The 13,601-nt window shown below is 39.6% G+C and overlaps 1 protein-coding gene across 1 annotated transcript; it reads left to right on the top strand.

Annotated features, from left to right (window-relative positions):
• Positions 1–6,414: 6,414 nt before the first annotated feature.
• On the top strand, positions 6,415–8,612 carry LOC116694399 (cyclin-dependent kinase inhibitor 1C). The gene is made up of 3 exons (XM_032524129.1): positions 6,415–7,155; positions 7,315–7,432; positions 7,915–8,612. The coding sequence occupies exons 1-2, from the start codon at positions 6,624–6,626 to the stop codon at positions 7,428–7,430; spliced, it is 648 nt and encodes a 215-aa protein (XP_032380020.1). The 5' UTR covers positions 6,415–6,623; the 3' UTR covers positions 7,431–7,432; positions 7,915–8,612.
• Positions 8,613–13,601: the final 4,989 nt, after the last annotated feature.

Genomic DNA, 13,601 nt, shown 5'->3' with positions numbered 1-13,601 from the left:
CATAACCTTTGCTTGGAGTCTACTACCAATTTTGGATTATCAAAGATACAGTCAGAAAATATAAGACTTTTTTCGGATAGGAATATCCCTCAACTGACAACACATGGCAGATTAAACCAGCTTTATCTTGCTCTTGTGTAACCTTGTAGATGTGGGAAGGCCAGAGATAAATATATATATATATATATATATATATATACTGTATATATATATATAAATAAATAGGCTTTTGGATTTGGAGTCTTCTTTGGACACTGCGTTGACCCATTGGGTTTATTTAGTAAAAAAGTAGAGGAAGAGAAAGAACAGTGTGTGTGTGTGTGTGTGTGTGTGTGTGTGTGTGTGTGTGTGTGTGTGTGTGTGTGTGTGTGTGTGTGTGTGTGTGTGTGTGTGTGTGTGTGTGTGTGTGTGTGTGTGTGTGTTGTTTGCTGAACAGCCAAAGGCAACAAACCCTGCAGTGCAGATGAGGCACACATAACGCCCAACGTAGGTCATAAACTGTTGTTCTAGTAAGGGTTAATGAATGGATGGCAGGAGTAGCCCAAGGCTTTAAGTATTTGTCTAAACTCCGTTTGTAATGTTTGACCTTATGGCATGTAAAACACTTGAGTGATTCTGTTCCTTTTAAGACATGAATTGTTTCTAAACAAAGAATATTCTTTCCACATAATGACAATCTTTGTGATTAAAGACACACAATGTAAACCCCACAATTACAAAGACATGTAAAACAAAGCTTCCAACCATACAAATCTGACCATTACAAGCTATAAATTGCAGTTGAAATAATGAAGAGGAGAAGCAGAGGTCAGATCTAGCTCAAGGGAAATCCATACAAAAGCACCTATCTAAAGACTTATCATGGAAGGAACAGAACAATCAGGTGCGAATCATGTATTGTACTTCAGGTCATTGCTTCTGCAGAAGTATTACGAAAACATTCCAAGTGCTATGTTTAACTACGGAACTAGCAACTCTGTAAAAATGTTTTCACTGGGCACAGGTTACTGCAGTTCAGAGCATTTTTTGACTGTAACATCACCTCATTGATTTAAATGATTGATTTGTAACTGTTGGAAAATGCCAGTGTATAAAGGGTTTTTTACGTAAATGGTTTGTTAAAGTAAATAGGTTGACTTTGTAACATTCTTGCCTTTTTCCTACAAAAGAAAAACGCTGTTTGTTGTGGTTATTTCACATTGTTTTGTATATTTGTGACGTAACATTGCTACACAGCTTTTGGAAGAGACTTGGACTAGATCAATAGAAGGTAAACATATAAACAATTACAAATGCAAGTTAATAAATTACAAATGCAAATTGTCCAGAAGTCCATCACCAAGCAAGACTATAGTAAATAAAAGCAAAGATGATAACAGCTGCCATCTAGCAGCACATCTTCAAGGTTTAAGAAATAAAACCAAGGGAGTCCACAAAGCCAGGATGTGTTATTATGAATACACCCCAGACTAAAGGATAATGCTGAAGTCCATATCAGTGAGACATGCATGGTTATTACAGTTTTTTTTTAGATTGCTAAACGCCAGTGGGCACAACTGTAGCTACATGTGCAAACCTCTAACTACAGTCTGCATTATCAACAACCTGAGCTAAACAGTTCATATCTCCTGTAAAACTCATTGAAAGCAGCACAACTCTTAACACACTTCTCAAAACAGGCTCAGTGCAGCCAAACACTATGACCAATCCTCATCTAGATCACACACACTGTCCCTCAGAACACACTAAGAGTAAAAACCCTGGCATCAAACACCAATACAAAAACTACAAACTTTTCATCTTTACAGTTTGAACAATTTGAGTGACTTCACACTACTCACTAGTTTCTTTAAAAAAAGATATAGATTTTATAATATAACATTTTAAACAAGAAGAAGGAATGAAAATCAGCAGTTGGCTTCAATATAGTATTTTGTCTCTAGTAATTTATGGAGTTACTGGGGAAAAAAACTAAAGGTATACATTACAGTAACAGTAGAATAATTTGACTAACCCTGCCAGCATCATGAGGCAAGTTTTCTTCATCACATTGGACATCTGCATCATCTTTAAATACTAATGAATGTGATGTTTCCTTTGTTTCACCTCCATTAATTTCTGAATAACAGTAAGAACGCATTTTTACTATCACATTTTTTTTTTACAGCTGTGTATGTAACCTCAGACATCTTACCTGGACATATTGGTATATTTGCTCTTTTACTTGTTTCTCTCAAACAGATAATTGTTTCATTCTTACTGTATTTGGTGTTTCTATAAAAACACTGTATATGTTCACTAACTAGTCTAAATCAAGACACCTGCTTAGGCTTTCAGTTAAAATTGCAATGAGCAGTGTTTGATATAGGCACCAGACTGAGATCTATTCTGTTTTGAATGTGTGGTTAACAGTTTTGACAGCAGTGTGTTAGCATTGGAACAAAGTGCTGTAAATTCAGTGTTGTGCAGGGTGTGGTTAAAGTCATGGCATGAGTGTGTAGAGTTTTGAAACTGTGTTCAAGCAATGAAAAACTAACTAGATTTTGCTCTACATGAACCACTGCTGTGCAGACTGCAGTTAGGGTTTTGCATTATAGCTCCAGTTGTGCCCACTGTTGTCTAGCTATTGAAAAAAAACTGTACAATATATAAGACATGTCACCATCATATTGTATTCTATTCTAATTAAATGAGTTTAGAATGTAAATCCATCTGTTTTCTTTTTGTTTCTGCTCTCTGCACAACTCAAGTTTTATCAAACATGGAGACGTACTGAACCAATCATGTGTGTAGCTCACCACTGTTAAAAGATATTTTTCTGAAAGGTCTGATGAGCTTACAGATACACACCGCATGCCGGTAATTTGGTGAGGTGTAGAATTGGGGAGGAAACAGTGGCTAATTCATGCAGGAAATCACTCCAGGTGGGTTCGTTAAATGACGACCAACTTCAAGCTTAAAGGCAACATGCAGAGGTGTAGCGTATGGTTGTGGGGTCAAATTACCATTTACCCGCCTTCTGAAGGGGCCTGTGGTGATGCCTGCAGCCCCTCTGTAACATCAGAAGGATGAGTGTGTTCAGGTAAGTGGTCTAGGTGGGGGTGGGAGGATAGCATTGAAATGGAAATGGCCTTTGCAGGTTAAAAAAAAAAATAATCCCACCACAGCAGCAACACTACAAAGAGCACAAAGCGCTTCTCCTGAATTTCACTGCATGCGTTTTAACAGCAAAAAACATGTAGTTGACAAGTAGTTAAATTGTATTTACAGTAGTCTCGTGTGTGACCAATGGAAAAAGAATTTTAAATTGAATAATAAGAAACGGAGTTCAATCCAAAAAGAACTTCTGTTGAGACAGAGCTTCAATAGACAGTTTCATTTGAATTTAATCTAATTTACGATTTTTTTCTCAAAGATCTTTGACAGCAGCTGCAGCACATTAAAGGTTGTGTGTGTGTGTGTGTGTGTGTGTGTGTGTGTGTGTGTTATAGTTAAAAGAATCACAAGGCTGCATTTGTCAAAGAAAATCAGGCCAGAGGACATCACACAGTTGACTGACCTGAACGTGTGAGATAATCCTCCCTTTGAAACATGATACAGAATGTCTTTTTGCCTTTTGGTCTTTAACCCTTATGTTGTCCTGGGGTCAAATTTGACCCGTTTCCAAGTTTTTTTTCCAATATCAGAAAAATGGGAGGTCGAAAATGTCAACAATTTGACAACAAGGTGACAAAACATTTGGGGAAAAGGGGTTAATAAAAATATTGGAAAAAGTGACAAAAACTACAAAAAACACTGGAGTGAGCGTCCAAAACATCGGCTACAATTTCGAAAAAAGTGACAAAAAGTCAACAAAAGGGACAAAGACATTGGGGGGAACAAACAATAAAAATGTTGAAAAAATGCAATACTTTTTTTGAAAAGTCACAAAAACATTGAGATAGGGACAACAAAAGTGTTTTTTTCATGTTTAGGGAAAGACAACACAAGGATTAAAACATTTGCTAATACCATCTGTATGTGAACAGAAGTCTTTTGACAACTTGTCAATGTGTACCTGTGACCAGTTTAAGTAAGTATACAAACTACAGAAAAGTAAAGTTTTTGTGAATGAAAAGCAACAATACCTACAAACTATTCAGTACTCTACATACCCCAAAGCCTAAAGACTCTTAACATACATGTACATTTCTTAATTGACTAAACTGCAGAATTTGTTTCAGTTTCTTTTTTGTCATAATTTACTTACCTCTTAATCCCTGGTATATAGGCCTACTGCACCTATCACATGTCATTGAACTCGTTTTGCATTAAAGACTAAATAAAACAATTGATGATCCGAGGTTCTGTTAATCATCATGGCATGTAATCGACTCTATTGATTACAAGGAATATTTGTAAGATAAAAGTGGGAAACTTTCTTCAACAATTTGCTTTCTCTGCATACATACAGCTTTGAAACAGGCTACTACAAATGCCACATTTTAGTAAGTAGGCTACTTTCCCCACTAGAGGGAACCAACAAACAACACATGGAGCATGGAGCATGGAGCGAGAGAGAGAGACAGAGAGAGAGAGAGAGAGAGAGAGAGAGAGAGAGAGAGAGAGAGAGAGAGAGAGAGAGAGATATTTTAGTTTAAAGTTTAGGATCACGGCTAAAATGATGACACTGATCGAGTAGGTGTGGAATTAATCAATCATGTATATGATTAAAAGAACAGAAACGATCAACATAATCATTGTAATCCTTTAAAATTATTTAAACGGCATTTGAAAAATCCCAGCTGCACACGGACAATGTTTCACGAGAAGTCCTTTATTATGGCCTTTGTCAGTGCTCACCCATTACTTTAATTTAGATCATGTGTTTACAATTTAGATAAATCCGGAAAAAGTAATGATCACTAAGATGTCCTTTTGTGTGTGTGCAGGTGCTGCTCACCACCTAATGATATGGCATGTAGGCGATGTCTATGTAGATTTGTTCATAGCATCACTACAGACAATCACTTGTCCAACCCCTGGGACGGAACATCACCTGGTGAAGGGACATCACTTTCAGCGAGCACCTTTAAACAGGCTGCTGCATACAATGCCACCCCGACTCCCCTCCCCAGGTGGTCTCACACTTTAATTCATATGATATCTATATGTGGCATATACATAGCAACTCTCACAAGGTTATCGTTTTGATGGATCTGCACGTTTAGCTCATGATGCAGTACCACTTTTGAGCCAATACGGGTCACTATGCCCCTATTAGCCACTGCTAAGGCGTTGTCTCTCTGTCCTCTGAATCTGCGGACAACAGACTGAAGACATAATGCACTCCAAGTTATTAATATTGATAATGTTCTGATATTAGGGAAACTTATAGGAGCCTACGTGACACATTTGACGGTACTAAATAATTTTGCATGACCAATAGTGAATCATCTATGCTATCAATTCTTCCCAGTAGGCCTAAGTATCCCCACGCGCACACGCACGTGAGCCTGCTTGACTCATGTTTGCAGTGATTTATGCCTTTGAGCAAAACCTTACTTTTCCATTCTGAAACTGACCACCTGATAGTTTTTTTCATTAAATGGAATATGAGACTTTCCTCCACTACAATACGTTTTATTTGTTAGAGGCTTTTAACTTGATTTTGCTATATTTAAAACATACAAGGGTTATCAGTTAGAATATAATATACACAATTGCATCCTAAGAACAATTTTACAAAAAAAAGAGAAAACTGTTCACCTGGGCTGAAAACATTGTGTAGGCCTACGTATGACCCTGCCTTCTCTCAATGTTGTTTACTTGGCTCATGTGCGTAAAACCAAAGAAGCCTTCTCACTGCAAAGACGCAAGAGTGAAGACGCAATACGACCCGAGGCGCTCCTAGACCTAGTGTTATTGTGATGAGAGAGAAAAGAAGGGACAGGAGAGTGCGTTTAGGGGTAACCAGTAGGCTGAGATTGCGTTTTCCTTTATGCGTTTCTACAAGCATATAAAAAAACATTATTAAGAATACAAAACCATTTATTGCTTTCGTGTAGGCTAACATAGGATGATCGATCCCATATCAGTCCATTGTCGAACGCACAACAGCAGCAATTGTGCGGAAGAAGGAGCAAAACAAAGCCTGATAATAGATGCACAAGCACCAGCTGCTTGTTTAAGTACCCACACGTGATCCAAAAACGCAGCTCCATCAGTTTGACGCTGACATAGGGAAAGTCTGCTCAGTGTTATCAGAGGGTTGAAAAACCAAATCGCTGCGCTCTGCTCGGCGCACAGCCAACTAGGCACCAGGGGCCGACGGGAAATCAGGGTGGGGCCGTGCGTGTTTTTTTTTTAAGAGGGTTGGACTTAAGGCAACCAATGAAAAAGTCGCCCGAGGTGGCTGCTCGTGCTGAGGAGTTGTTGAGAGGTTATATACTCCACAACTCACTCGCAGAGAAGGTACATTTAAACAGAACTGAGTGGTGGAGAGAGACAGACGAGAGAGGAGATAGAAATACACACTTTAGGCACAACAACAACAACACCTGATACTCTCTCATCAGGGATCATTTAGCCAAATAGGGCATCTTATTCTGTGTTTTGGGGCTTTTGTCGCGAAGATTTTGGAGATGACCAACGTCCAGTTATCGTGTAGCGCGCTGGATAGGCTGGTGGCCAGGAGGACCTTCCCTCTCCACAGACGCACAAGCGTCTGCCGCAACCTCTTCGGACCAGTGGATCACGACGAACTAAACCGGGAGATGAAAGCCAAGCTGCGGGAGATTTCCGAACGGGACCAGCAGAGATGGAACTTTAATTTCGAAGACAACACCCCATTGGATGGGGATTACAAGTGGGAAGAGGTGCCCGTGGATAAGACCCCGGTGTTTTATCAGGACTCTGTACAGAATGGCAGGACCAGGGTGCCTGAGACACCCATCAAGCAGAGGCCCACCTCGGACTCTGTTCTACCTGAGACCCCTGATATGGATGTACTTGAGCGCTTGTCTGTGGCCGAGAGCAGCAGCACTCCCTGCCCGGTGGAGGTTAACCAGGAGAACCGCAGTGACAAGCTCAATTCAGGGAAGCAGGCTCACAAACAGCTCCATTGTGTTAGACGGAAAAGAACGGCCACTACTGACAACAACACTCACATCACAGGTAAATATACTATACGACATTTCTAAATCTCATGTTAAGTATGTATGTGGCTTCGGTGCTATAGGCCCTCTATCCAAATTTTCCCCTTGTCTGTCGCATGCGTAATTTCGGATCAACTGGATTCATGTGTATTAAATATTTTTTTTCCCTCTCCAACAGACTTCTTCGTGAAACGAAAAAGGGCTGCTGATAAAAAATCGAATGATGTGAGCGCTTGCCACCACTCAAAGTCTCCAATCCCGCTGGAACAAACTCCACGAAAGAGGATCCGTTGAAGGTATGCAGATTTTTTTCCTTCATTTTTCTAAACTACCAAATCGTTAAAGCACGTCTAATATGGCAGTTCTGATTTTTTTTACACCTCAGTGAACTGTCAACTATTAAGAGTTAATGGTGGCTGCCTTATCTGTGATCATTGATTTCTGTTTTGTTTTTCCTGGGTTAATTGGAAAAGATTACGTGAGCCAAAAAGCGCAGACAGTGTTATCGTGGAGGGTGGGGCGTTCGTGGTGGCGAAATCGCAGTAGTAGTGTGATAGTAGTAGCTGTAGTAACATCAGCGGTTGGGGGAAGGGGGATGTGCGTCACGATGTGGCGGGAAAAAGGCTCGGGTAAAGGGTGACGCCAGAGACGGTCCGGCATAGAGGATCTTTGGTGACGCCTGCTGCTGAGTTTCCTGTTTCATCAGAAAGCTGACTGCGGCTTTCTTCGGAATGACTCTTTCCTCAGATAAACTGATCGTGTTTTATTCCTTCCCCAGGTGTTTTGCACTAGCCTTTTTGCCTGCATACTTTGAGGATGTGGATGTTTCTCCCTGCTACTACGCCGGAGAGGAGAAAACAGGGGGCGGTGTGGGAGATTTTAAGCCCGACCAGCCGGCTGCTCCGGCTCGGTGCGCCCCGGCGGAGCGCAGCCTGAACACCGGACCAGACTCTCAGGACTGAACGGTTTGGGGGGTGGGGTGGGGAATGGACAGGAAAGAGAGGACATTTCGCTGAATGACTTCTATCCAGTACAAATGTAGCATTCATTGTTGCTTTTGCATACAGCCACTCGACAGTGTTAAATGTTTTAACATCTGTGCAATGCAATCCTAATTATACTTTAAAATAATTGTCTACACTGGCCAAAAGTGTACAGCTTTATAGAGACAATAGCCTATAAATGTTTATTTCTGTTCTGGTTTTTCTGTTAAATGTATATTTTTTAAGACTATTCTAACTTATAATTTATTTATGTTTCTTTTATATTTGTTAAATGCCTGTTGATTTAGCCAAAGGGCATATTCTTATTTTATTTTAATATTTCCATTTGTCATTGTGATGTTTTGCAATCATGTAGCTTACCCATAGTAGTCCACACTTGGAAAAATAGGTTTCTGAGCCGTTTTTTTGTGTTTTTATACAAGTGCCCTATGTCTTGTAAAAGATGAGAATAAAATATTTTTCACTTCAAATTGAAAGCAGATTTGTTGGTGTGTTTTTGTCCCGTTTATTTGTTTAGTTTTGGGTGGTTTTGAAACTAGATGTGTGTCAAATTAGTCCTGAAACTGAAACTTTGACGTCATTGTGTTGTCTGGTTTCTGCCTCGTGATGTTTGAATTTAGGCCTAGAAAAAATAACTGGTAACAGTTTTATTGTTCATTTATTGTTCATTCAATGAAAGCTGGCCATATTCTCCTTATTGGTCTTAATACAAGTTTCAGAGGTGATTTATATTTCACAAACTTATTGCTGAAAAGAAGACATAATAAACCAAGAATCCATGCCGTGTTATTGCATACAGTCATCCAGTTATGACTCTCCACCTCCCCCGGGGACGCAGGTATACATGACTTTTCCCTGAGCTCCGCCTGTATCTGTCTGCCTCTGTGGGCTCATGTACCTTGCGGGGGGAAACGCATTCAGACGTGCAGCCGTGGGCCGCACAGCAGCTGCGGGATATAGGCTGGGATTTAAAGGCCCTTTCGCCCTTCTAAAGAAGCAGCAGCTGCCTTTGGATCCCCGCTTTGTCCGCCACGAAGACACCCCCACATCCACCCGCACTCAACAAGCCCTCTAAAGACCCACTCACACACACTGTTTACCCCGCCGTGGATACACCGGGCGTGGAGGCCACCTGCCAGAGCTGGAAAAAGAAAACTACTAGTCTTTGTAATTGTCCTCTTCTATTGAAACAAACTATTCAACAGGTCATACTTGCAAGTTTACCCTTAATTGAAAGAAGCCAAATGCAGCAGCGTCTGAATGCGCGCGGGGCTGCGCCGCCTCTCAGTGCGCAGGAAACAGGCCCATTTTTTTATAATTTTCCATAAGTTTCTTCATTTGTTTGAATTGCTTTGACCACCTGACATTAATGTTTTGATGAAAATGGGGACTTTTGATGGCCAGAGTGACTTTGTCAGCTCTATGCAGCCATAAGCTCTGACGGGCTTGTTCTGATTTCCAGCACAAAGCGCTCTTCGGCTCCATTCTTTCCTTTTTGTTGCCATATGGCAAATCCATGTAGACATAGCCAAGACCCATTCAGTCAGCCACAGAATGTCCTGCATCAGAGAACAAAAGACACTTTGTCTGGCTGCTCTATTGATATGAATGGACGAAAAAAATATTCTAATTAATCTATGGCTATATCCAGCTAATTAACGTCCATATGCCCACGGGGAGCTGCGAGGCCATTCAGTGTAGTTTTAAATTCTCAATAGTTTACATGTTAAAGACAACAGCTGTTCATGTGTTACTTTAATGAAGTCCCTACTATGTTGGAGACTGGACAAATTCAAGGGCTCAAGTCCCCCCCCAAGAGTTAAAGGGGTCATCTTCCTTTATTTGTCTCTACAGCTGTGCAACTATGTAAAATTGTCCCAATAAATAGAACTTTAAATCGCACTCGTTTTCTCAAAAAGGTATAGCGTTTGAGCCATTGCGGGAGAGGTCGTAGGTTAATTCAACTCAGTAAGCTTCTCTTTGCAGGAAAACAAAAAACAAAAAGCTAATCTAAACAGTAACATTTTTTTTTAATTTGACTTTCCATGCATAATAAGTGATATTTTTCACCAAGAATATATGCTTTTATACCAGGGCATTGATACTGCCTGACCGGATGGATATTTACTATTTAAATTGGCTCCACAGAATATGTTGCATGACAATTATGACTTAATTCAGTCCTGCTGTACAGCATGTGTGATGGACATAAAGGAAAGAGATGACAGCTAACATACACACCTCATTAACAAGCCCACTACAATAGAATATAATGAAACAAGCAGCTGCTGATGGAGAGAATCAGCCTCGTGAGCCCTTCAGTCTCCCATCCGACCTTTAACTTACACAGTTTCATTTGTCCCAGTCATCATAAAACTATAATCAGCTGTTGCTATAATCAGTTAGTTCAATTAAACTACAAAATACTGTATAACAAACATGTAACGTTACTGAGTTCAGTGACTTAATAAAAAGGAAGTACACCGTTTAGTCTCTGATCCCCCTGAAATAAAACAGATGAATGTGAATATTATCACATTCGTCTAAACAAAATGATTAAATAAAAGAACACGACTTTATAACACCTCATTCCTTTAAATCAGACCGAATTTAGATTTATAAATTATCCATGCCATTCCCAAAAAGTGTGCAAGGTTTTCATTTCTTATCATTTATTTAGAAAGTGAGAGATAAAAACTTGGATTAATTAATATGTAGCCAAGTTGTTAGGTCGTCTAGTCGATCGTTTTTCAGACACCGATATATATATATATATATATATATATATATATATATATATATATATATATATATATATATATATATATATATATATATATATATATATATATATATATATATATATACATAGAGAGAGCGAGAGAGAGAGAGAGAGAGAGATTATCACCATATATATATAATATAATCCATCCTAAAGTAAATCTAATGGAGTCATAATGCGTAATCTATGTATCTGTATTTGCTGAGTCTATTTAGCTATTGATTGAATGATAATAAAATCTCGTCAGTTCTCAGTAAAATTCGTTACAAAATGTTGCTCCTTTATGGGTCTGAATTGTCAAATGGTTTAGTGGTATAAACATGTGGCTTTGAGGCGTCACACAAATGTAACTACTATAAATAAAATGTCAGAGATAGAAAAAACTTAAATCGCATTTTCCTCTCAAAACACACCGGGACAATCTGCAAAGGCTACAATTAAATATAGAAAGAAGGAAAATCAGCCAAGGGGAATTAGCATTTTCCATGACCATCTGGCATCGGCGCAGGCGACGGGGAACAAAGGCGAGCTGGATGAAGAGGAGAGGCGAGTGTGCCATCGCATTGACCTGCAAATAAGGCTTTGTCACCGAGTTAAAGCTCCCTGACCCCCTTTACCCCCCTTACCTAAAGTATATTTTTTTTAACCTATACGGTAACAAATGGAGGACTGAATTCAGGTCTGAGTGTGTTTAGGAGCTGCAGATCAAAAGCAATCATAATCTTAAATCACATTTCTACTTTAAATCAATCAATTCCCAATATTCATAGATTTTCTTATATTTACGTGAAACAAGGCAGAGCAAATTATTGCCCTTTGCTATGATTCAGTTGTTTTCAAGACTGATATAACACAAACTAAAACACATACTGAATTCATTTGGATATATTTCATTGCAAGCTGGACTTTGACCTCCTGACGCAAGGGCCTGTGGAGCTACTTTATGCACCAAAGGGCCTCTTTTACTTCACTTTAATTTTCTTTGACTCTCGCAAAAGCCTCGTTTTTATTTCACGATGAACGGAGATCATAAAGGAACATTCAGATGAGATAGTTAATCACAATTCTGAAGTTAGTCCTGTTTGCGTCTCTCGCCCTGCATGGGGATCTTCAGTGCAATGACGTAACAGTGCCTGTGTGCAGAGGGAGTTGTTGGGGGTGGGGCGGTGAGTGTTTGTTGGATTGTCAGACACCTGTGCCCCCCCTCCCTCCCACCATCCTCTACTCCACTCTGGGCAGGCAGGCCTGGTCCACGTACATGTTTGGATAAAGGTGATTGTATCCGGAGGAAGGATCTGCTCTCTCTCTCTCTCTCTCTCTCTCTCTCTCTCTCTCTCTCTCTCTCTCTCTCTCTCTCTCTCTCTCTCTCTCTAAAAAGATCAGAAGATGCTGACCTCATCTCTGTCCCGCAACCATCTGGGACCATACCAGTGTCCTCTGACCTCAGGAAACCTCTGAAATCTGGAAGATTTACAGTAAAACTTCCAAAAATCTTTTTACAGATTACAGTTGTGGATTTCGTTGATGACAACAGAAATGTAAATATGGCATTACTGCCTTAAAATAATCACATTTCATATTGTATTGGCTGAATAGCCCTTAAAAAATAATATAAATAAGTAAAACTGTGTCAAACCAATAGATTGGTTTTGGGTGGGATTGGTGACCTAGTGGTTTTCATGCTCATTGCTGAATAGTGTTATTGACCCAAATGGGTTTGAATTGATTTTTTAGTGCAGAGCCCAGTTATTCCAGTACATTTACGCCCCACATGTGGTGAAGTTGAAATAGGGCCCAGCACTTACAATTTTATCACCTCTAAAAAAAGACAGAATAGAGATCCAGAATAGTCTGTCAGTATCTTCTCAAGAACATAACTAATATACATAGTCTCTCTAATCATATTGTAATAAAAAAAAAGTGAGCCCGCACTGAAGATATCTTCATACAGCTGCTTTTATTAAAACTGACAAACTACATTTATAATACAAACAGCTCATTCATCATTTTGCTCTACGAGATGAGATGGCTAAATCAGACAATAATAGAACACAAACATGAAAAGTCAATTTAACATTAAAAAGTAAATGTTTTCTGAGTACAACCTTAAAGCTTATATCTCTCAGGATATCAGATCTCTAATATTATAATAATACCAATGTTGATATTGGAAACTAACTTTTTAGGTACAATGAGGACACAGCAGAGGTTTAGCATTAATCAGCATTAACAGTATTTAATGTGATTTACTTTTAAAATAAATGCCAAATATTTAGAATATCATGATGACACCATGAGCAGTTGGGACAGTAAATACTATAAAGAACAATAAGGGACTTTCAAAAAACCCTTCAACCGATATTATAGACATTTTGTAAGTCAAGTTATTTTTGTTATGGGTTCTTGTAGACCCAGACGTGCCCCAATGTTTTTTTCCTTTTTTCCACCTCTCCTGGGCCTTTTTCTCTTCGCCTCCACTCAGTATTCATGCCTGCAGATAACAAAGAGCACGGCTCAATCCACGCTGGAGGCGGTGTGACAGGGAACTCGTGGCAGCTATTCAAATATCTTCTTTCTGTCTCCTCCTTTTCTTTGCATCGCGACTTTGGTCTCGGTTGGAAGGGGAGGAGAAGGAGGGGGATGGGGGGTGGGGGTGGGGGGGAGGTGGGCACCTCAATC

Source organism: Etheostoma spectabile, chromosome 8 (genome assembly GCF_008692095.1).
Source record: "Etheostoma spectabile isolate EspeVRDwgs_2016 chromosome 8, UIUC_Espe_1.0, whole genome shotgun sequence".
Classification (NCBI taxonomy): Eukaryota; Metazoa; Chordata; class Actinopteri; order Perciformes; family Percidae; genus Etheostoma; species Etheostoma spectabile.
Note: the sequence above shows the minus strand (reverse complement) of the source record. Positions and strands in the feature narration are given on the sequence as shown.

Coding starts and splice junctions, on each gene's coding strand:
- LOC116694399 (XM_032524129.1), top strand. CDS start 6,624: ATGACCAACGTCCAGTTATCGTGTAGCGCGCTGGATAGGCTGGTGGCC. Junction 7,156..7,314: donor CAACAACACTCACATCACAG/GTAAATATACTA, acceptor CCTCTCCAACAG/ACTTCTTCGTGAAACGAAAA.